This window comes from Salmo salar, chromosome ssa11, assembly GCF_905237065.1.
Source record: "Salmo salar chromosome ssa11, Ssal_v3.1, whole genome shotgun sequence".
Lineage (NCBI taxonomy): Eukaryota > Metazoa > Chordata > Actinopteri > Salmoniformes > Salmonidae > Salmo > Salmo salar.
In genome coordinates, this window is record NC_059452.1 from 66,515,851 (window position 1) to 66,540,470 (window position 24,620).

Consider the following 24,620-nt stretch of genomic DNA (forward strand, 5'->3'; position numbering starts at 1 on the left):
GAGCAGTAAAGTTGAAAAATGATGGCGCTATTAACGTGAGAAAGGGATAATGTAACAAGATATGCTAGTCCCCTCCACAACTCAGAGCAGGCCAACACAGTGGAGCCACAGTTTGAGACGGATGTGATACCTGCAGTGATACTGATGCTCATCTACTGGAGTACAGCTAGGGGTCTTATAGTGATACACCTGTATTGTATGTAGGGCTGTGCTACACTAATATACAGGGCGGCAGGTAGCCTAGCGGTTAAGAACGTTGGGCCAGTTACCAAATCCCCGAGCCAACTAGGTATCTGCTGTTGAGCAAGGCACTTTACCATAAGAGTGTCTGCTAAATTACTTAAATGTAATACAGCTGTTTTTAGTGCATGTCGGGCTCTTTTACACTTATATACACATGTGTTTGTGCTGAAATGTTGCAGTGTTAAACTGATATACAGCTGTGTTACTGCATGTAGGGCTGTGTTGGTGCCTTCAGAAAGTATTCATACCCCTTGACTTATTCCACATTTTGTTGCAGCCTAAAAATATTTTTTCCCCCAGACCCATTTACACACACTACCCCATAATGACAAAGTGAAAAAATTATTTTTGCAAATTTATTGAAAATGATATACAGAAATATCTAATTTACATAAATATTCACATACCGTCAATGCTTTGTAGAAGCACCTTTGGCGGCGATTACAGCTTTGTTGTCTTTGGTATGTTTGTATCAGCTTTGCACTTCTGGATTTGGGTATTTTCTTCCTTGCATATTTTCTTAAGCTCTGTTAAATTAGATGGGGAGCAGCGGTCAACAGCAATCGACTAGTCTTTCCACAGATTTTCAATGGGATTCAAGTCTGGGTTTTGGCTGGGCCACTCAATATTTTCACATTCTTGTTCTGAAGCCATTCCAGCGTTGCTTTGGCTGTATGCTTGTGGTCATTATCCTGTTGGAATGTACATTTTTGCCCTAGTCCAAGGTCGTTTGCATTCCGAAGCTGGTTCTCATCAAGGATTTGCCTGTATTTGGCTCTCTTCATTGTTCCCTTTATCCTTGCCAGTCTATCAGTCCCTGCTGCTGAAAAGCACCCCCATAGCATGATGCTGCCACCACCATGCTTCATGTAAGGGATAGTGTTAGACGGGTGATGAGCTGTGCCTGGTTTTCGCCAGACATAGTGCTTTGCATTCAGGCCAAAGAGTTACATTTTTGTCTCATCAGACAACAGAATCTTTAGCCTTTTTCTCCGTCTTTCACGTGCCTTTTTGCAAATTCCAGGTTTGCTGTCATGTTTCTCAGGAGTGTCTTCCATCTGGCCACTTTCCCATAAAGCCCAGATTGGTGAAGTGCTGTAGAGACTGTTGGGTTTTTTGTCACCTCCCTGACCAAGGTCCTTCTTGCCCAGTTTCTCAGTTGGGTCGGACGGCCAGCTGTAGGCAGAGTCTGGGTAGTTCCATGCTTTTTCAATATCCCAATGAAGGAGATGACTGTGCTCTTGGAAACTTCACTCTAGAAATGGTTTTGTACCCTTCCCCAGATACACTTTTTCCACATTTTGTTGTTACAGCCTGAATTTAAAATTGATAAAATTGAGATGTCACTGGCCTACACACAATACCCCATAACGTCAAAGTGTAATTATGTATTTCAATTTATTTTTTTAACAAATTAATAACAAAATGAAAAGCTGAAATGTCGTGAGTGAAGTTTTCAAACCCTTTGTTACGTCAAGCCTAAATTAGTTCAGGAGTAAAAATGTGCTTAAGTCACACGTTTCATGGACTCAAATCATCTTTGACATGATTTTTTTGAATGACTACCTCATCTCTGTACCCCACAAATAAAATGATCTGTAAGGTCCCTCAGTCAAGCAGTGAATTTCAAATATTGATTCAACCACAAAGACCAGGGAGGTTTTCCAATGCCTTGCCAAGAAGCACACCTATTGGTAGTTGGGTAAAAAATAAAAAGCAGACATTGAATATCCCATGGTGAAATGACACTTGGATGGTGTATCAATACACCCAGTCACTACAAAGATACAGGCGTTCTTCCTAACTCAGTTGTCGGAGAGGAAGGAAACAGCTCATGGATTTAACCATGAGGCCTATGGTGAGTTTAAAACAGTTACAGAGTGTAATGGCTGTGATAGGAGAAAACAGGATAGAACAACATTGTAGTTACTCCACAATACTAACCTAAATAGCAGAGTGAAAAGAAGAAATTCCGTACAGAATTAAAATATGACAAAACATGCATCCTGTTTGCAATTAGGCACTAAAGTAAAACTGAAAATAATGTGGCAAAGAAATTAACTTTATGTCCTGAATACAAAGTGTTATGTTTGGGGCAAATCCAACAAAACACATCACCAAGAACCACTTTTCATATTTTCCAGCATGGTGCTGGCTACATCGTGTTATGTGTTTGCTTGTCATCGGTGAGGACTAGGGAAATAGAATAGAGCTAAGCACAGGCAAAATCCTAGAGGAAAACATGGTTTAGTCTGGTTTTCAACATACACTGGGAGACAAATTCACCTTTCAGCAGATCAATAACTGAAAACACAAGGCCATATATATACACTGGAGTTGCTTACCAAGACGACATTGAATGTTCCTGGGTGGCCTACAGTGGCTTATGAAAGTATTCATCCCCCTTGACATTTTCCAATTTTTTTGCCTTACAACCTGGAATTAAAATTGATTTTTTTGGGGGGGATTTGTATCATTTGATTTACACAACATGCCTACCCCTTTGAAGATGCAAAATATTTTTTGTTGTGAAACAAACAAGAAATAAGACAAAAAAAACTGAAAACTTGCACGTGCGTAACTATTCACCCCCCCACACACACACACACACACACAAAGTCAATACTTTGTAGAGCCACCTTTTGCAGCAATTACAGCTGCAAGTCTCTTGGGGTATGTCTCTATAAGCTTGGCACATCTAGCCACTGGGATTTTTGCCCATTCTTCAAGGCAAAACTGCTCCAGCTCCTTCAAGTTGGATGGGTTCTGCTGGTGTACAGCAATCTTTAAGTCATACCACAGATTCTCAATTGGATTGAGGTCTGGGCTTTGACTAGGCCATTCCAAGACATTAAAATGTTTCCCCTTAAACCACTAGAGTGTTGCTTTAGCACTATGCTTAGGGTCATTGTCCTGTTGGAAGGTGAACCTCCGTTCCAGTCTCAAACCTCTGGAAGACTGAAACAGGTTCCCCTCAAGAATTTCCCTGTATTTCGCGCCATCCATCATTCATTCAATTCTGACCCGTTTCCAATGCCCTGCCGATGGAAAAACATCCCCACGGCATGATGCTGCCACCACCATGCTTCACTGTGGGGATGAGGTTCTCGGGGTGATGAGAGGTTTTCCTTGATGGCCAAAAAGCTCCATTTTAGTCTCATCTGACCAGAGTACTTTCTTCCATATGTTTGGGGAGTCTCCCACGTGCCTTTTGGCGAACACCAAACGTGTTTTCTTTTTTTTTTCTTTAAGCAATGGCTCTTTCTGGCCACTCTTCCGTAAAGCCCAGCTCTGTGGAGTGTACGGCTTAAAGTGGTCCTATTGACAGATACTCCAATCTCCCCTGTGGAGCTTTGCAGCTCCTTCGGGGTTATCTTTGGTCTCTTTGTTGCCTCTGTGATTAATGCCCTCCTTGCCTGGTCCATGAGTGTTGGTGGGTAGCCCTCTCTTGGCAGGTTTGTTGTGGTGCCATATTCTTGAAATGTTTTAATAATGGATTTAATGGTGCTCCGTGGGGTGTTCAATGTTTCTGATGTTTTTTTATAACCCAACCCCGATCTGTACTTCTCCACAACGTTGTCCCTGACCTGTTTTGAGAGCTCCTTGGTCTTCATGGTGCCGCTTGCTTGGTGGTGCCCCTTGGTTGGTGATGTTGAAGACTTTGGAAACTTTCAGAACAGGTGTATATATACTGAGATCATGTGACACTTAGATTGCACACAGGTGGACTTTATTTAACTAATTATGTGACTTCTGAAGGTAATTGGTTGCACCAGATCTTATTTAGGGGCTTCATAGCAAAGGGGGTGAATACATATGCACACACAACTTTTCAGTTTTTTATTTTTGAGAATGTTTTGAAAAGTTTATTTTTTTCATTTCACTTCACCAATTTGGACTATTTTGTTTATGTCCATTACATGAAATTCGAATAAAAATCCATTTAAATTACAGGTTGTAATGCAACAAAATAGGAAAAACACCAAGGTGGATGAATACTTTTGCAAGGCACTGTATCCATAAAAATTATGCCAGCTGATTCATGATTTCGACTGGCTAAGAAACGCTTCCTACCTGTTTCTCGTCCCGACCCCTACACGTTCACTACTATGGGACAGTTGGAGATTGAGGTTTATACAAATCTCTGCTGTTGAAAACTAAATGTTAGTCTAAAAGAAATGTGAGAATGTTTAGATGCTTTTTATAGTGGACATCAAGTTTCTAACTTGCCAGGGTGGCCTGACAGTGGATTGCAGTCAGATGGAACAGAGTGAATAGGCATTATAACGTCATAGATTTAGCCAGTGGTAACAATGGGCTTCTTTCTAAGGCAGACAGTTTCAGTTCAAGCAATGGAATTCAATTCAATGTGCATATCATTATTACAGACAATACCCTCAGAACTAACAGTTAAAGGAGCGTTGGGCCAGGGGTGAGCGTTCTGCCAGTAAACGAATGGTTGCTGGTTCGAATACCCGAGCTGACAAGGTGAAAAATCTGTCAATGTGCCTTTGGGCAAGGCACTTAACCCTAATTTGCTCCAGGGGCACTGTACTTCTATGGCTGACCCTGTAAAACAGCACATTTCACTGCACCTATCAGGTGTATGTGAGAAAACTAGTTTTAATTGTTTTGTACTTTACACAAGCACATAGCCTCTGGAAGTCGGGGTGCTGAGGGTGTTGCAGAACCCCATGATAAATCTGTCTCTCATGTGAACTATGCCTTTATTACTTCTGTATGAGTGGAGAAAATAACACAAAAATACTCCTCAGCACCCTCTAAATCGGCAATAGAGTATTGTCCACATATGTAGAAAGGATGCTTTATTTGAAGTAGAGGTCAACCGATTAATCGGCATGGCTAATTAATTAGGGTCGATTTCAATCGACCTTTTTGGACGCCGATTATGGCCGATTACATTGCAATCCACAAGGAGACAGCGTGGCAGGCTGACCACCTGTTACACGTGAGTGCAGCATCAAAATGACCTTGTGGCTGCAAGGAGCCAAGGTAAGTTTCTAGCTAGCATTAAACTTATCTTAGAAAAAAAACTATCTTCACATAATCACTAGTTAACTACACATGGTTGATGATATTACTAGGTTAACTAGCTTGTTCTGCGTTGCATATAATCAATGCGGTGCCTGTTCATTTATCATCGAATCACAGCCTACTTCAACTTGATGATATAACAAAAGCGCATTCACGAAAAAAGCACAATCGTTGCAATAATGTACCTAACTATAAACATCAATGCCTTTCTTAAAATCAATACACAAGTATATTTTTTTTAACTTGCATATGTAGTTGAAAGAAATTCATGTTAGCAGGCAATATTATTGTGAACTGTTGAAAGGCCATTTATTCCTAACAAACACCGTCATTAATTTGCCAGAATTTTACATAATTATGACAACATTGAAGGTTGTGCAATGTAACAGTAATATTTAGATTCCGTATTTCACTGAAAGAATAAACGTTTTGTTTTCAAAATGATAGTTTCCGGATTTGACCATATTAAATGATCAAAGGCTCGTATTTGTGTGTTTATTATAATTAAGTATATGATTTGATATTTGATAGAGCAGTCTGACTGAGCGGTGGTAGGCAGCAGCAGGCTCGTAAGCGTTCATTCAAACAGCAGCTCTTAGCAATGCTGGGATGCACAGCGCTGTTTATGACTTCAAGCCTATCAACTCCCGAGATTAGGCTGGCAATATTAAGTGCCCATAAAAACATGCAATAGACAAAGGTATATGAAATACAAATGGTATAGAGAGAAATAGTCTTATAATTCCTATAATAACAACAATCTAAAACTTAACTGGGAATATTGAAGACTCATGTTAAAAGGAACCACCAGCTTTCATATGTTCTCATGTTCTGAGCAAGGAACTTAAATGTTAGCTTTTTTACATGGCACATATTGCACTTTTACTTTCTTCTCCAACACTGTTTTTGCATTATTTAAACCAAATTGTACATGTTTCATTATTTATTTGACTAAATTGGTTTTATTTATGTATTAAGTTAAAATAAGTGTTCATTGTTCATTCAGTATTTTTGTAATTGTCATTTATTACAAATGTATATATAAAAAAATCGGCCGATTAATCGGTATCGGTTTTTTGGTCCTCCAATAATCGGTATCAGCGTTGAAAAATCATAATCGGTTGACCTCTAATTTGAAGTAATTGATTTTGGTTCAGTAGCATCCTATGCTGAGGTGATCTACACAGATCTACTGCTACAGCCTAATATCGCCCTGACTGCCCCAGTGGGAGGGGGCTCCAGGGGCCAAAGGTGTTATGGGGCCACAGCTTCAACATCACCTCCTCCACATTACCTAGGAGTCTCCTTCCTCCTCACGTTCCCCGGCTACAACAGAACCCAGACCCAGCTAGCTGTCAATCACTCTGCTGCCTTCCTCTTCCCTCCTGCAGATTTATTCCACCAAGGGCACTACATCTGTGTTATAAGAATTACTTTTTCTGTCATAACTTCTTTGACAGTGAGCTCCACTCCCTCATTGTCACAGGTAAACTGAACATGGGACTAACTTTTGACTTTGTCAACATTGCCAGATTTCCACAGATGCTTAGATCTGGGCCCATTTTCATAGTGTCTAAGAGTAGGAGACTTCTTATCTAAGATTAGGTCCCCACGGCCCATGTAATCTTATTCAATATGCACTCCTACTCAGAGACGCTTTAATTCTGAAATAGGATGTTTTGCTGATAATGAGTGCTGACCTAGGATTAGTTTTGCTGATGATCAATCCCCTCATTTTGTTTCTATTGCAACCAATCCTCTATCTTTTACCACCAGGTGGCAGAAGAGAGTAGGAGTTCTTACATTTCCTTCAACCTTTGATATTTCATGTACTCAGTGGTGAAAAAAGTACCCAATTGTCATACTTGAGTAAAAGTATAGATACCTTAATAAAAAGTTACTCAAGTAAAAGTGAAAGTCACCCAGTAAAATACTACTTGAGTAAAAGTCTAAAAGTACTTGGTTCTAAATATACATAAGTATCAAAAGTAAAAATAATTTCAAATTCCTTATATTAAGCAAAGCAGATAGCACGATTTTCTAGTTCGAAAAATGTACTGATAGCCAGTTGCAGACTAATACTCAGACATAATTTACAAAATATGTATTTGTGTTTAGTGAGTCCACTAGATCAGAGGCAGCAGGGATGACCACATGTTTTCTTGATAAGTGCGTGAATTTGACAAGTTCTTTTGGGGGTCAGGGAAAATGTACATTATTTTCATTAGGAATGTAGTGAAGTAAAAAATGACAAAAATACAAATAGTAAAGAACAGATAGCAAAGAAAACTTCTTAGGTAGTACTCTAAAGTATTTTTACACCACTGCATGTACTCAAACAAAAGTAAAACAAAAACACATTTTTCCTATATAAAAACCATTTGACTGAAAAATAGTGAACCTTCCTTCCTGTAATCATTTTTTGTGCATGGTTTAGATTGAGAACAGTAACTGCATGCCAACTGTAAGGCACAGTATACAATTGTACAACAAAAACATAATTGTTTCATCGTGATTAAGATATATATATATATACATACAAAAAAATACATTAGATTTACAGACACAGGGCTGTTGGGCTACTCAATTAAATGATTACGACAAATCTGGATCAATCTTGAAATAAGTGAAAAATGAAAAAAAGTGTGGACTGCACACTAAATACTTGCTAAACTGACAACAGATGTTGAAATGTACACAATGCTTCTGGTGAATGAGTAAGGATTAAAAATAAAGGCAAATTATATGTAAGTTTTAAGGTGGATTTTTCCATGTCTAGATATCTGTATTGACGACAGATATAAAATACACAATTTATGGGTATCCCGTGCACCACAAATGCACAATATTTCAGTGCTACGTTTTTAATGACAATTAAAAATGGTGCAATCTGCAAGTTACAGCTGTTCAATTCTTATTTCAATTAACAATATTTACACATTGATTCTTGACGAATATAACTATCACGTTGATCTCATGGACTGTGTGAGCTCTTGCATCCATAGCACCCTCTATCATTTGGAGAGAGTGGTTACATTTCCCGGGCCCTGGCATCCCTTAGATTAACAGCAAACCAAGTGGCAGGGCTGCTGTTTGGTTTCACAAATTATTACAAATTGTAACTTTAAACCACATTTGTTTCTAATATACAACTCGTTTTCAATTGCCAATGAGTTCATGTGCAGCAGAATTCCCTGAAAAAAAATGTAATTGTTTTTGTAGATTCTCATTTACAGAATATATAAGTTAGCATCAAGCACATTGATTGGTTAAAAAGGATAACTTTAACACTTCCCTGAGTTAATAAAAAAAAAAATGGCTCTCCTTCAATTCACCCTCCTCTCTCTCAGTAGTCCATTGGTTCATCTTCAGGTAGAAGTGCCATCAGAGCAATACCGTTGATGTCCTCCACATGGTTGTGTTGACATTGGGAGACCTGATGGGCAGGTCATCATTCCCTTTCTGGGTTCAGTCACTGACTTCCTCACTCCGACTGGCGGAGATGTTCTCATTAAGAAAGAGCACACAGTAGAGTAGGAGGTAGATAGATACAGTAGCTGTTTCCTCTGAGATAGTCTACATTTCCGTCAGCAACGGAAGACTGACTGATCAGACATACAAACCACCTTTCATCCTAAATTACTACTCATTGTGATTAGATCGGTCAGTCTGCAGCTGCTGGCAGCAACGTAGTTGATCTCAAACACACACTACGTGTAGTAATCTAGCTTGCCACCGATGGTCTTGCAGCCATTGATGGAGAAGATCTTCTCGCTCTTGGGGAAATAGACCAATTCTCTGGCCATCTGGTCGACCACGTCCCGGTCGGGCTTCAGGCCCTTGGCGGACATCTCTGCCATGCCACACAGCAGCACGTGTCTGTACTCCAGAGGCAGGAAAGGGATGAAGAAGTCAACTAGGTTCTTGTCTATCAGACTGGTGTGCCACAACCCACCTACACAGAAAGGGAGGGAGGGGGGACACAGTCATAAGATAGGCAAGAAGACACTACCACCAATTCCTCTCAAATGTACACAAGTGCCTCTGGGGTAAGGATAGTCATAAGATAGGCAGGAGCAAGAAAGGCAGATGGACAGAATAGAGAGATACAACACAGGTCATCTTTGTACTGAAGGACTGAAAAGTCTCCAATAACATCCCAATTCTTCTAACCCCAGGCTTAGTAACAAAGGGAAAAATCCTAACCTAAGAGAAACATACACTACATGACCAAAAGTATGTCGACACCTGCTCGTCAAACATCTCATTCCAAAATGATGGGCATTAATATGGAGTTCGTCCCCCCTTTGCTGCTATAACAGCCTCCACTCTTCTGGGAAGGCTTTCCACTAGATGTTGGAACCTTGCAGCGGGGACATGCTTCCAGTCAGCCATGAGCATTAGTGAGGTCAGGAACTGATGTTGGGCAATTAGGCCTGGCTCGCAGCCGGCGTTCCAATTCATCCCAAATGTGTTCGATGGAGTTGAGGTCAGGGCTCTGTGCAGCCCAGTCAAGTTCTTCCACACCAATCTCGACAAACCATTTCTGTATGGACATCGCTTTGTGCACGGGAGCATTGTCATGTTGAAACAGGAAAGGGCCTTCCCCAAACTGTTGCCACAAAGGTGGAAGCACAGAATCGTCTAGAATGTCATTGTATGCTGCAGCGTTAAGATTTCCCTTTAGTGGAACTAAGGGGCCTAGCCCGAACCATGAAAAACAGCCCCAGACAATTATTCCTCCTCCACAAAACTTTACAGTTGGCACTATGCATTCGGCCAGGTAGCGTTCTCCTGGCATCCGCCAAACCCAGATTCATCCGTCACACTGCCAGATGGTGAAGCGTGATTCATCACACCAGAGAACGCGTTTCCACTGCTCCAGAGTCCAATGGCGGTGAGCTTTACACCATTCCAGCTGAAACTTGGCATTGCGCATGGTGATCTTAGGCTTGTGTGCGGCCATGGAAACCTTAGGCTTGTGTGCGGCAAAGGAAACCCATTTCATGAAGCTTCCGACTAAGTGTTCTTGTGCTGACGTTGCTCCAGAGGCAGTTTGGAACTCGGTAGTGAGTGTTGCAACCGAGGACAAACTATTTTTACGTGCTACGCACTTCAGCACTCGGCGGTCCCGTTCTGTGAGCTTGTGTGGCATACCACTTCGCGGCTGAGCCGTTGTTGCTCCTAAACGTTTCCACTTCACAATAACAGCACATACAGTTGAACGGAGCATCTCTTGCAGGGCAGAAATTTGACGAACTGACTTGTTGAAAAGGTGGCATCCTATGATAGTGCCACGTTGAAATTCACTGAGCTCTTCAGTAAGGCCATTTTCCTGCCAATGTTTGTCTATGGAGAATGCATGGCTGTGTGCTCGATTTTATACACCGGTCAGCAACAGGTGTGGCTGAAATGTCCAAATTCACTAATTTGAAGGGGTGTCTACATACTTTTGTACATATAGTGTATGATTTGTTAAATATGGAAAAGGGTTACCAAAATGCATAAGTTAGGCTTCAGCCCTAAAGGACGGCAAAGAGGTGGCTTACTCTGCTTGCTGTTGAACACGGACAGGGAGAGAGCTGGTTCTAAGTGTTGCAGCTTGATCTCCTCTCGGTCTCGACCTGCTTTCCAGAAGTCCAGAACCACCTGCGTGATGTGCTCTCCTCCAGCGTTACTATGGAGATGAGCAAAACAAACTAATAGATATTAAATGTGGTCCAAAGTGGGTTTTTTTTTCTTCTTCTCACTGGTCCGGTCGGACCTGTTGGCCAAAAATCTACAAGCCCGAACAGAATTTTCACTGGTCCGGATATTGGGTAGTTTATAAATGCATTAGGGTCATGTCGGGCCTAGGTCAGGGTTCCCCAATAGGTGGTCCGCGTGGTGATTTTATTTGCAAAATCTGAAGTAACTCAACTTTAATTTTGGGGTTCCGTATCTGATTCACAGCTGATTTTCAGCTAAGTAAAAATATGGTCACTACAACGAGTCGTTAAGTTGCGGGAAAGATAGGATGATTGATGACTACTATACTGTATTTGAATGTAAATCCAGTTTAAAAAATACAAAAGTCTCCAAAAACAACACATGAATTCTTATCACACATTGCTGGTCTGTCTGCCCTACCTGAGGAAGATGAAGATGGCTTGGCGGTAGGAGACCCCGTCCAGATATTCGTAGTAATCCAAGTAGGGCTTTATACAGTCAATCAGGCCAGGGTGCATCTTGTCCATCTCGTCAAAGATGAACATGGAACGCGGGCAGTTGGTGACGTTGCCTTTGATCCACTGCTGCAGCTGAGACTGAGGGATGGTCACAACAGTTTAAACACAGACTTATCTACAGCAGTGAAGACAGTTTACAGCATAGCCGCAAAATACATGTACAAATTCTTTTCAGCTATACATTCTCTATCATATAGAACCATCAAATTCAAATCTGGGCCTTGAAGCCAGTTCAAATGTATTTTTTCCATTCTTCCCATCTAACCAGGGACTGATTTAGACCTGGGACACCAGGTGGGTACAATTAATAATCAGGTAGAACAGAAAACCATCAGTACTCTGGAACTCGTAGGGTAAGATTTGAATACCCCAATATAGAATATGCATAATAGTGATTTTATTTTTTACAACCTAATTCTCCATTGAGAATTTCTCTGCCACGGTTACGAGATACTATATTGTATTTCATTCAATATAACAAAATACTTGTTTTACCTTGTAGTTTTCAATCTGACTCAGATGAAGGAAGTGAGCTGTAGACACAAACTGATGGATGAAACTGCTGGCCATGCCCTCCTTGTAGATGTTTTCAGCTATCAACTGGCTGACTAAGTTCTTCCCTGTGCCAGTCCAGCCATGTAGAGAGAGCACCAGGGGCTTTTTAGGGTTTTTATTGTTCATGAAACCCGTTACAGCTTTCTGGACGACTCTGGAGGCAACATGTTGACCAAACAGCTTCTGATCTAGGGCCACTTCCAAACCTGATGACAGGGCAGAAATTGATTATTAGTGTCAATGAATGGGACGTGCTATGAATACACCACCATTATTTCCATACTAATTACAGGTGGTTATCTTCATAACATGTGATTAGTTATGCATGTAGGGTACAGCTGCTAAGTAGGCTAGTGGTGCGCAGGTCAGCTGTTTGTTCACCCCCACCCGCCCGCAATTGCTAATAACCGATCAGCAACCGCCAGACTATATGTGATAAAGTGAAAATCTGTGGCCAGCACCCGACCCTAACCTGCTAATATAGAAACTCCACTGTAGGCTACAGTTAGAGATGGTGGAAGGATTTTTTTTGACTGATTTAGGCTTGGTTTCTGGTTATAATTTCAGACATTTTGGTAGACGATTTGTTGGTAAACTCCTACAATTAGATACATGCAGCTTCTCTTCTGTCATATGTTGCACTGGAAGAATAAATAAACCCTTGCTCACCAGAATGAATGCTTCAATCTAGTTGACATCAGTAAAGTTCTCTCTGTCATCTTTGCCTCTTTTGCGAAGGAAATACATTTAAGCTGTGAAAATGACCCAAAATGTTTCTGATATGATTTCAGTTGGGGCTTGGATGCATATTTTGTGTGGTTGAAATAGCTTATGATGCTGATAAAGATAGATACCGTCTGTAGAGGTGCTAACTATGCATTCTCATAAGATGCTGAAAAAAAATAAAAAATTCTCCACTCCTGTTCCCGAGTCAAAATTGTGCCTACATTTGGTGTATAATTTTACTGCAAGCAATGCTTAAATCTGCAGGAGTTACTATTAAGGCTATGTCAGTGGTTATAGACTTACAGTCAGTGTCCAGATTTCAGTTTCCATTCAACCCATCTGAACAGTAGCCTAGGTTACAGTTCCCTTCATGTGCATAGGCCTATTTGAAGTCCCTTTCTTGTAACTGTCAAATTTGTGTAGCGCCTCACAATCATCACACACAACATAGCCGGCACTACTATCATCCTCTTTTACCACTTCACCAACTATTTCCCAAATATTACTTCTCTCTAAGTGAATTAAACTCCCGACGTTGTCCTTCTTGCCTCAGTGGATCGATTTTTCTGCCTGTTCCCATTTGGCGATTGGCGTGTAGGCTATAGTAGAATAAGGGTGTAAAATAAGGTCTGTTTCAGTGAAGGCTTACCCTGGCGTGACGTTTTGATAACCATGTAAATCTCTCTAGGACAAGGTGACTTTTATCAATATATTCACCTGTATTACCACCACCCCACCCCCCCCCGCAAAATGAAATGCTAATTTGCTGCTAATGTGGATATCATAAAGAACTACAAATGCCATGATGATATGGCCAAGACTGCCAAATCAAGGCAAAAGTTAGAATCCCTGGATTAACTATCTAATGTTAGCTTAATGTAGTAATGAATAAATTGGCAACATTTCTTTAAATAGACAATTCTGTTAACTGTCTTGTGTGGGTTTGAAACTGACACAACATCTGATAGCAAAGGTGTCAAGCTAGAGATGATGTGCAGGAGCTTGCAGGGATTTTTTTGCCTGTGTACTTTGATGCTAATTAGCATTTTTGAATCTGTGAGTAAATAGAGCCAAATATATTGATAAGTCACCTTGTCCGAAAGAGATTTACATGGTTATCAAAACGTCACACCAGGGTAAGCCTACACGAAACACAGTCCTTATTTTCAGTGTTTCTAAAATCCCTTACGGGGAAAAAATGGTAGAAAAATTATTGGAACCATTTCCCTGTTTGACCACTAGGTTTTATGGGTATTATGACACCTCCACTTGGGGCTCTTATTTGCCGCGTGTACAGTTACATGCTGACCAGACCACTCGTATGCATGTTGATTTTGCCAAGCATTAAAACATTAAATGGCAATTTAGCTAGTGGTTGCTAGCTAATTTGTCCTGGGATATAAACATTGGGTTGTTATTTTACCGGAAATGCACAAGGTCCTTTACCTCGACAATTAATCCACAGATAAAAGGGTAAAAATGTGTTTCTAGTAATCTCTCCTCCTTCAGGCCTCTTCTTTGGACTTTATAGAAATAGGCCCGAGTTGGAATTCCGAGTTGGACGACCGTTCAAATCGATTTTTCCCAGTCTGAGCTAGTTTTTTTCCCCCGAGTTCCCAGTTGTTTTGAACGTACTGAAGTTGGAGATTTCCGAGTTCCCAGTTGTTTTGAATGCGGCATTAGACCCCTAAAGCTTACACACTGATGTCAGAGCCTAAACTAATTAAATACAAACCTCAAAATAGCCTATAGATATACAGTACTAGTCAAACCTTTGGACACACCTACTCATTCAAGGGTTTTTCTTTATTTTAATTATTTTCTACATTGTAGAATAATAGTGAAGACATCAAAACTATGAAATAACACATATGGAATCATGTAGTAACCAAAAAATGTTAAATCTAAATATATTGTATATTTTAGATTCTTCAAAGTAGCAACCCTTTGTCTTGATGACAGCTTTGCACACTCTTGGCATTCTCTCAACCAGCTTCACCTGGAATGCTTTTCCAACAGTCTTAAAGGAGTTCCCACATATGCTGAGCACTTGTTGGCTGCTTTTCCTTCACTCTGCTCATCCCAAACCATTTCAATTGGGTTGAGGTTGGGTGATTGTGGAGGCCAGGTAATCTGACGCAGCACTCCATCACTCTCCTTCTTGGTCAAATTGCCCTTATATAGCCTGGAGGTGTCCCACTAAGCGCAAACCAGATGGGATGGCGTATCGATGGAAAGAATGCTGTAGTAGCCATGCTGTTTAAGTGTGCCTTGAATTCTAAATACATCACTGACAGTGTCACCAGCAAAGCACCCCCACACCATCACCACCTCCTCCTCCGTGCTTCACGGTGAGAACTATACATGCGGAGATCATCCGTTCACCTATTCTGTCTCAAAGACACGACGGTTGCAACCAAAAATCTCAAATTTGGACTCATCAGACCAAAGGACAGATTTCCACTGGTCTAATATCCATTGCTCATGTTTCTTGGCCCAAGCAAGCAAGTCGCCTGAGGTAGAGTATCTCATGATAAGCTGTAGACCACACTATCTACCTAAAGATTTTATATCTATATTCTTCGTAGCTATCTATTTACCACCACACACCGATGCTGGCACTAAGACCGCACTCAATGAGCTGTATACGGTCATAAGCAAACAGGAAAACGCTCATCCAGAGGCGGCGCTCATAGTGGCCGGGGACTTTAATGCAGGGGAACTTAAATCCATTTTACCTAATATCTACCTGCATGTTAAATGTGCAACCAGAAGGGGGGAAAAAAACTCTACACCACCTTTACTCCAAACACAGAGATGTGTACAAAGCTCTCCCTCCATTTGGCAAATCTGACCATAATACTATCCTCCTGATTCCTGCTTACAAACAAAAATTAAAGCAGGAAACATGCGCTGACCAACTGGCAAGTGTCTTCACTGACATTATCAACCTCTCCCTGTCTGAGTCAGTAATACCAACATGTTTCAAGCAGACCAATATAGTCCCTGTACCCAAGAACACTAAGGTAATCTGCCGAAATGACTACCGACCCGTAGCACTCACATCTGTAGCCATGAAGTTCTTTGAAAGGCTGGTCATGGCTCACAACACTATTATCCCAGAAACCGCCCGAACAGATCCACAGATGATGCAATCTCTATTGCATCAACAGTGCCCTTTCCCACCTGGACAAAAGGAACACTTATGTGAAAATGCTAATCATTGACTACAGCTCAGTGTTCAACACCATAGTGTCCTCAAAGCTCATCACTAAGCTAAGGACCCTGGGATTAAACACCTCCCTCTGCAACTGGATCCTGGACTTCCTAACGGGCCACCCCAGGTAACAACACATCCGCCACACTGAACCTCAACACGGGGCCCCTCAGGGGTGCATACTCAGTCCCCTCCTGTACTCCCTGTTCACTCACGACCAAGCACGACTAAAACACCATCATTAAGTTTACCAATGACACAATAGTGGTAGGCCTGATCACCGACAATGACGAGACTGCCTATAGGGAGGAGGTCAGAGACCTCGCAGTGTGGTGCCTAAACAACAACCTCTCCCTCAACGTGATCAAGACAAAGATGATAGTTTCCCTGTGGCTCAGTTGGTAGAGCATGGTGTTTGCAACGCCAGCATGGTGTGTGCAACGTCAGGGTTGTGGGTTCGATTCCCACGGGGGGCCAGTACAATTGTTTTTAATAAAAAATGTAAAAAAAATGCATGAAATGAAATGTATGCATACACTACTGTAAGTCGCTCTGGATAAGAGCATCTGCTAAATGACTAAAATGTAAAATGTAAATGTATAGTGGACTACAGGAAAAGGAGGACCGAGCACGCCCCCATTCTCATTGACGGGGCTGTAGTGGAGCAGTTTGAGAGCTTCAAGTTCCTTGGTGTCCACATCACCAACAAACTAACATGGTCCAAGTACACTAAGACAGTCGTGAAGAGGGCAGGACCAAACCAATTCCCCATCAGGACACTGAAAAGATTTGACATGGGTCCTCAGATCCTCAAAAGGTTCTATAGCTGACTGGTTGCATCACTGCCTGGTATGGCAACTAGTCGGCCTCTGACCGCAAGGCACTAGAGGGTAGTGCATACAGCCCAGTACATCACTGGGGCCAAGCTTCCTGCCATCCTGGACCTATATACCAGGCAGTGTCAGGGGAAGGCCCTAAAAATAGTCAAAGACTCCAGCTACCCTAGTCATTGACTGTTCTCTCTGCTACCACACAGCAAGTGGTACCGGCACACCAAGTCTAGGTCCAAGAGGCTTCTAAACAGCTTCTACCCCCAAGCCATAAGACTCCTGAACATCTAATCAAATGGCTACCCAGACTATTTGCATTGCTCCCCCCTCCCCCACCTCTTTTACACTGCTGCTACTCTTTTATTATCTATGCATAGTCACTTTAACAACTCTACCTACATGTACAAAGAATATCTAGTTAACAGAAGAAAAGAAAGAGAAAATCAGGACAGAAGAAAAAGGATATCAAAGTGAAACAGTTCTCTAAAGACACAAGAGACAATAATACAAGAAACAACACTTCTGTAGCTTGTCAACTATGTGTCTGTCTATCCCTGTTCTCTCCTCTCTGCACAGGCCATACAAACGCTTCACACCGCGTGGCCGCTGCCACTCTAACCTGGTGGTCCCAGCGCGCACGACCCACGTGGAGTTCCAGGTCTCCGGCAGCCTCTGGAACTGCCGGTCTGCAGCCAACAAGGCTGAGTTCATCTCAGCCTATGCTACCCTCCAGTCCCTAGACTTCCTGGCGCTGACGGAAACATGGATTACCACAGATAACACTGCTACTCCTACTGCTCTCTCTTCGTCTGCCCACGTGTTCTCGCATACCCCTAGAGCATCGAGCCAGCGGGGTGGTGGCACTGGAATCCTCATCTCTCCCAAGTGGACATTCTCTCTTTCTCCCCTGACCCATCTGTCTATCTCCTCATTTGAATTCCATGCTGTCACAGTTACCAGCCCTTTCAAGCTTAACATCCTTATCATTTATCGCCCTCCAGGTTCCCTTGGAGAGTTCATCAATGAGCTTGACACCTTGATAAGTTCCTTTCCTGAGGATGGCTCACCTCTCACAGTTCTGGGTGACTTTAACCTCCCCACGTCTACCTTTGACTCATTCCTCTCTGCCTCCTTCTTTCCACTCCTCTCCTCTTTTGACCTCACCCTCTCACCTTCCCCCCCTACTCACAAGGCAGGCAATACGATTGACCTCATCTTTACTAGATGCTGTTCTTCCACTAATCTCATTGGAACTCCCCTCCAAATCTCCGACCACTACCTTGTATCCTTTTCCCTCTTGTTCTCATCCAACACTTCTCACTCTGCCCCTACTCGGATGGTATTGCGCCGTCCCAACCTTCGCTCTCTCTCTCCCGCTACTCTCTCCTCTTCCATCCTATCATCTCTTCCCTCTGCTCAAACCTTCTCCAACCTATCTCCTGATTCTGCCTCCTCAACCCTCCTCTCCTCCCTTTCTGCATCCTTTGATTTTCTCTGTCCCCTATCCTCCAGGCCGGCTCGGTCCTCCCCTCCTGCTCCGTGGCTCGACGACTCACTACGAGCTCACAGAACAGGGCTCCGGGCAGCCGAGCGGAAATGGAGGAAAACTCACCTCCCCTGCGGACCTGGCATCCTTTCACTCCCTCCTCTCTACATTCTCCTCTTCTGTCTCTGCTGCTAAAGCCACTTTCTACCACTCTAAATTCCAAGCATCTGCCTCTAACCCTAGGAAGCTCTTTGCTACCTTCTCCTCCCTCCTGAATCCTCCTCCCCCTCCCCCCTCCTCCCTCTCTGCGGATGACTTCGTCAACCATTTTGAAAAGAAGGTTGACGATATCCGATCCTCGTTTGCTAAGTCAAACGACACCGCTGGTCCTGCTCACACTGCCCTACCCTGTGCTTTGACCTCTTTCTCCCCTCTCTCCCCAGATGAAATCTCGCGTCTTGTGACGGCCGGCCGTCCAACAACCTGCCCACTTGACCCTATCCCCTCCTCTCTTCTCCAGACCATTTCCGGAGACCTTCTCCCCTTCCTCACCTCGCTCATCAACTCATCCTTGACCGCTGGCTACGTCCCTTCCGTCTTCAAGAGAGCGAGAGTTGCACCCCTTCTGAAAAAACCTACACTCGACCCCTCCGATATCAACAACTACAGACCAGTATCCCTTCTTTCTTTTCTCTCCAAAACTCTTGAACGTGCCGTCCTTGGCCAGCTCTCCTGCTATCTCTCTCAGAATGACCTTCTTGATCCTAATCAGTCAGGTTTCAAGACTGGGCATTCAACTGAGACTGCTCTTCTCTGTGTCACGGAGGCTCTCCGCACTGCTAAAGCTAACTCTCTCTCCTCTGCTCTCATCCTTCTAGATCTATCTGCTGCCTTTGATACTGTGAACCATCAGATCCTCCTCTCCACCCTCTCCGAGTTGGGCATCTCCGGCGCGGCCCACGCTTGGATTGCGTCCTACCTGACAGGTCGCTCCTACCAGGTGGCGTGGCGAGAATCTGTCTCCGCACCATGCGCTCTCACCACTGGTGTCCCCCAGGGCTCTGTTCTAGGCCCTCTCCTATTCTCGCTATACACCAAGTCACTTGGCTCTGTCATATCCTCACATGGTCTCTCCTATCATTGCTATGCAGACGACACACAATTAATCTTCTCCTTTCCCCCTTCTGATAACCAGGCGGCGAATCGCATCTCTGCATGTCTGTCAGACATATCAGTGTGGATGACGGATCACCAGCTCAAGCTGAACCTCGGCAAGACGGAGCTGCTCTTCCTCCCGAGGAAGGACTGCCCGTTCCATGATCTCGCCATCACGGTTGACAACTCCCTTGTGTCCTCATCCCAGAGTGCTAAGAACCTTGGCGTGATCCTGGACAACACCCTGTCGTTCTCCACTAACATCAAGGCGGTAACCCGATCCTGTAGGTTCATGCTCTACAACATTCGCAGAGTACGACCCTGCCTCACACAGGAAGCAGCGCAGGTCCTAATCCAGGCACTTGTCATCTCCCGTCTGGATTACTGCAACTCGCTGTTGGCTGGGCTCCCTGCCTGTGCCATTAAACCCCTACAACTCATCCAGAACACCGCAGCCCGTCTGGTGTTCAACCTTCCCAAGTTCTCTCACGTCACCCCGCTCCTCCGCTCTCTCCACTGGCTTCCAGTTGAAGCTCGCATCCGCTACAAGACCATGGTGATTGCCTACGGAGCTGTGAAGGGAACAGCACCTCCATACCTTCAGGCTCTGATCAGGCCCTACACCCAAACAAGGGCACTGCGTTCATCCACCTCTGGCCTGCTGGCCCCCCTACCTCTGAGGAAGCACAGTTCCCGCTCAGCCCAGTCAAAACTGTTCGCTGCTCTGGCACCCCAATGGTGGAACAAGCTCCCTCACGACGCCAGGACAGCGGAGTCAATCACCACCTTCCGGAGACACCTGAAACCCCACCTCTTTAAGGAATACCTAGGATAGGATAAAGTAATCCTTCTACCCCCCCCCCTTAAAAGATTTAGAAGCACTATTGTAAAGTGGTTGTTCCACTGGATATCATAAGGTGAATGCACCAATTTGTAAGTCGCTCTGAATAAGAGCGTCTGCTAAATGACTTAAATGTAATGTAAATGTATATGTATATATGTACATATTACCTCGACTAACCGGTGCCCCCGCACATTGACTCTGTACCGGAACCCCCTGTATATAGCCTCGCTATTGTTATTTTGTTACTTTAATTGAAACATTTTGTAGGTATTTTTCTTAAAACTGCATTGCTGGTTAAGGGCTTGTAAGTAAGCATTTTACCGTAAGGTCTGTTTTATTCGGCGCATGTGACAAGTACAATTTGAAGGCTTGATTCACGCAGTCCCCTCTGAACAGTTGTTCAGATGTCTCTGTTACTTGAACTCTGTGATGCATTTATTTGGCCTGCAATTTCTGAGGCTGGGAACTCTAATGAACTTATTCTCTGCAGCAGAGGTAACACTAGGTCTTCCTTTCCTGTGGCAGTCCTCATGAGAGCCAGTTTCATCATAGTGAGTGATGGTTTTTTTAGACTGCACTTGAAGACATTTTCAAAGTTCTTGAAATTTTAAGGTTTGACTGAACTTAATGTCAAAGTAATGATGGACTGTCGTTTCTCTTTGCTTATTTGAGCTGTTCTTGCCATAATATGGACTTGGTCTTTTACCAAATAGGGCTATCTTCTGTATACCACCACTACCTTGTCGCAACACAACACAAAGAAAGAAATTCCACAAATGAACTTTTAACAAGGCACACCTGTTAATTGAAATGCATTCCAGGTGACAACCCCAAGAAGCTGGTTAGGAAAATGCCAAGAGAGTGCAAAGCTGTCATCAAGGCAAAGGGTGGCCACTTTGAAGAATCTCAAATATAAAATACATTTTGATTTGTTTAACACTTTGTCGGTTACTACATGATTCCATATGCGTTATTTCATATGTTTGAGTTCATAGTCTTCACTATTATTCTACAATGGAGAAAATAGTCAAATAAAGAAAAACCCTTGAATGAGTAGGTGTGTCCAAACTTTTGACTAGTACTGTACATTTCACAAGAATTATACATTTATAGATTTTAGATATTGTTTTATATTTTTTTAAGCTGCCCGCCACCCTTCCGCCCTTCATCCACACAATTTTTCATGCCCCACTAAAGTAGGCCAATGGTATATTGGTGAAGATCAATAAGCAATTGGATGACTAAAACGCAAAGGGATTAACTGTGTCTACATTATCAAATAACCTAAGTAAACCACGTTAACACATCAACCATCTAATAGCTTAGCTGTACACATACCTGTTGAATTAAAAGCAACCCATTTTGGCTCGCAACTTTCATGTAAATGATTGTACATTTTCTGCCCCACTGCTGCTAGGCCTAACGTTACTCCCGCACCGACAATTGTGGTTGAGATTGGTTCGAACGCGTTCACAAGAACACTCGATATCAAAACATAATATCCGAACAAGATGTATGTTACTCTCATTTTATCTTCAAATGAAAATGTAGCTACCTAGCTTATCATTTAGGAGTGGAAAGACGGAGGAGTGCAAATCAGCTACGATCCTTCCTCCTACGTAATCATTATGCGACAGCAAAAGCAAATGTCGCGTTCAAACAACTTTTTTTTTTTTTTATTAAACAGTAACATGCAAAACACAAGAAACACTCGAACATCTCCGACTTGAGACTTCATTACGTTCAAGATAACTGGGAACGCGTGGAAAAAAACAAACTCAGACTGGGGAAAATCTATTTGAATCAAATCAAATTCTATTTGTCACATGCGCCGAATACAACCGTGAAATGCTTACTTGCAAGCACTTAACCAACAATTCAGTTCAAGAAATAGAGGTAAGAAAACGTTTACTAAATGAACTAAAGTAAAAAAAAAAAAAAATGTTTTACTTTAGTTCATTTAGTAAACGTTTTCTTACCTCTATTTATTGAACTGAATTGTTGGTTAAGTGCTTGCAAGTAAGTCTACACCTGTTGTATTCGGCGCATGTGACAAATAGAATTTGATTTGATTCAAATAGATTTTTCCCAGTCTGAGTTTGTTTTTTTCCACGAGTTCCCAGTTATCTGGAGTGTGTCTGAAAGGGGTTGAGTCAACAGAAGTGGGTGTATGGAAAGCAAATCAGCTAATTGGGCAGATTTTTTTCCACTCAAGATCGTTTTGCTTGGCTGATTGGGCTGCACGATGAGTGCATTGTTGACAACCATAGCATTTTAGCTAAACCTAACCCATAACCCCTTTCCTAACCTGCCACACATTTTTGCTAAACCTAACCCATAACCCTTTTCCTAATCTTAAACTCATTCTCCTAATCTCCTGCTACGTTAGTTCTCTTAACCTGCCTAGTTAATTCTCCTCTGTTAGTTCTCTTTTCTTTTCTTCTGCCCAATTTCATTGTATCCAATTGGTAGTAGTTACAGTCTTGTCTCATCGCTGCAACTCCCGTACGGCCTCGGGAGAGGCGAAGGTTGGGGGCCATGCGTCCTCCAAAACACAACCCAACCAAGCCGCACTGCTTCTAGACACAATGCACATCCAACCCGGAAGCCAGCCGCACCAATGTGTCGGAGGAAACACCGTACACTTGGCGACCTGGTCAGCGTGCACTGCGCCCGGCCAGCCACAGGAGTCGCTAGTGCGCGATGAGACAAGGATATCCCTGCCGGCCGAACCCGGACGACGCTGGGCCTCCCGGTCGCGGCCGGCTGCGACAGAGCCTGGGCTCGAACCCAGAATCTCTGGTGGTATGTTAGTTCTCTTAACCTGCTATGTAAACATTAAGCTGACCGCGGTGCACCCGCTATGGCTGTCTAATAATGAAGCACTGATGTTACACCCATCCCTGTTGATCCACCCACTTCTTTTGCAACGCCCACTTTCAGATACACTCCAAGTATGCAGTTACCTGTGCCTGCCAAATTGGGCTACTTTGAAAACAATGTATTGGTCACTTTTTTTGGGGGGGGGGGCTACTTCTAAATTGCACCACGGCCGCCATGGCATTTCTCTTTTGTACAGATGCGAGTGATAGTTATTTAGACAGGGTACCTTGGTGTTCTTGGGCACAGGGACTATAGTGGTCTGCTTGAAACATGTAGGTATTACAGACCATTGGGTTGGGAAGTGAAATTATTTTCCAATCGTTCCATTCTGAACAGAACCGTACTGTTTTTCAATACATTCCGCTGTTTGACCAGCAAAATAAAGTTCTGTACTGGTTTGAACCCAAAAGAAGTAATGGTCTATATTGTTACTTTTTAAACCTACTTAAAAAAAGATATATACATATATATTTAGCTCAACATTAAATTAACAATGGATAGAGCAGCTTGCTATGGAGTGGGCAAGCTACATATATGCATTGGACAGACAAGTGTGGTGTAGAATGCGGGTGAGGAGAGCGTGGGCATGAAGCGCTGGGCATCTTGTTGTAATGTAATGCATTATCTGAATTAGGTCCACATAATTATACCTACGGAGTAGCGGCTTCAATGAAGGAACTTTGAATGTCTTTGAAATTCAGAGAGTTGGCTTAATTAACGTTGGTCCACAGCTAGCCGTTGATTATGACTCTCAGAATCATTACATTACACAAAATGCCACCTAGAGTTTGAGAGCTAGACCAGAGCTAGCTAACAAGCTAGCTAGCTAACATAACAAGCTAGCTAGCTAACAAGCTTGTACGTGCAGAGCGGCACCAGAATTAAAAACAAAACACGTCTTACCTTTTTGAAGTTTATAAATCCAATGTAGGCAGGTAGCCTAAACACACACACACACACAGACAGACACATTTCAGCTGGCAGGCAGGCAGACACTAGAATAAGTTTCTGAGTTACAGTGAATGCTTTGCATAGGCGGTTCCCATGATTTTATAATAACAGTTCTGTTCCGAAACAGATAATTTTCGTTCTCGGGTCTGGTTCTGTTCCTCGAACAAATGTTATTTTCTGGTTTCCGTTCTCTTCCCTGAACCGGTTAAAACCAGTTACAGCCTGGATCAGGGAGAGGTTGAAAATGTCAGTGAAGACACTTACCAGCTGGTCAGTGCATGCTCTGAGTATGTGTCCTGGTAATCCGTCTGGCCTTGTGAATGTTAACCTGTTTAAAGGTCTTACATCGGCTACGGAGAGCGTGATCAATAGCTGGTGCTCTCAAGCATGGTTTAGTGTTGCTTGCTTCAAAGCGAGCATAGAAGGCATTTCGCTCATCTGGTAAACT

At 42.9% G+C, this 24,620-nt stretch overlaps 1 protein-coding gene across 1 annotated transcript; it reads right to left on the reverse strand.

Annotated features, from left to right (window-relative positions):
- Positions 1-7,564: 7,564 nt before the first annotated feature.
- Positions 7,565-24,143, reverse strand: LOC106562947 (torsin-1B). The gene is made up of 5 exons (XM_014128076.2): positions 24,125-24,143; positions 12,021-12,286; positions 11,428-11,603; positions 10,848-10,975; positions 7,565-9,253 (listed from the first exon to the last, which is right to left on the reverse strand). Exons 2-5 carry the CDS (start codon positions 12,204-12,206, stop codon positions 9,009-9,011), a joined length of 735 nt encoding a protein of 244 aa, XP_013983551.1. The 5' UTR covers positions 12,207-12,286; positions 24,125-24,143; the 3' UTR covers positions 7,565-9,008.
- Between the last annotated feature and the right edge of the window lie 477 nt (positions 24,144-24,620).

Excerpts from the sequence above, each read along its gene's own strand:
- LOC106562947 (XM_014128076.2), bottom strand. The coding sequence starts at position 12,206 with ATGAACAATAAAAACCCTAAAAAGCCCCTGGTGCTCTCTCTACATGGC. Across the intron at positions 11,604-12,020 it reads GTCAGATTGAAAACTACAAG|TCTCAGCTGCAGCAGTGGAT; the intron begins GTAAAACAAGTA and ends ACCATCCCTCAG. Across the intron at positions 9,254-10,847 it reads CGTGTTCAACAGCAAGCAGA|GTGGGTTGTGGCACACCAGT; the intron begins GTAAGCCACCTC and ends CTTTCTGTGTAG.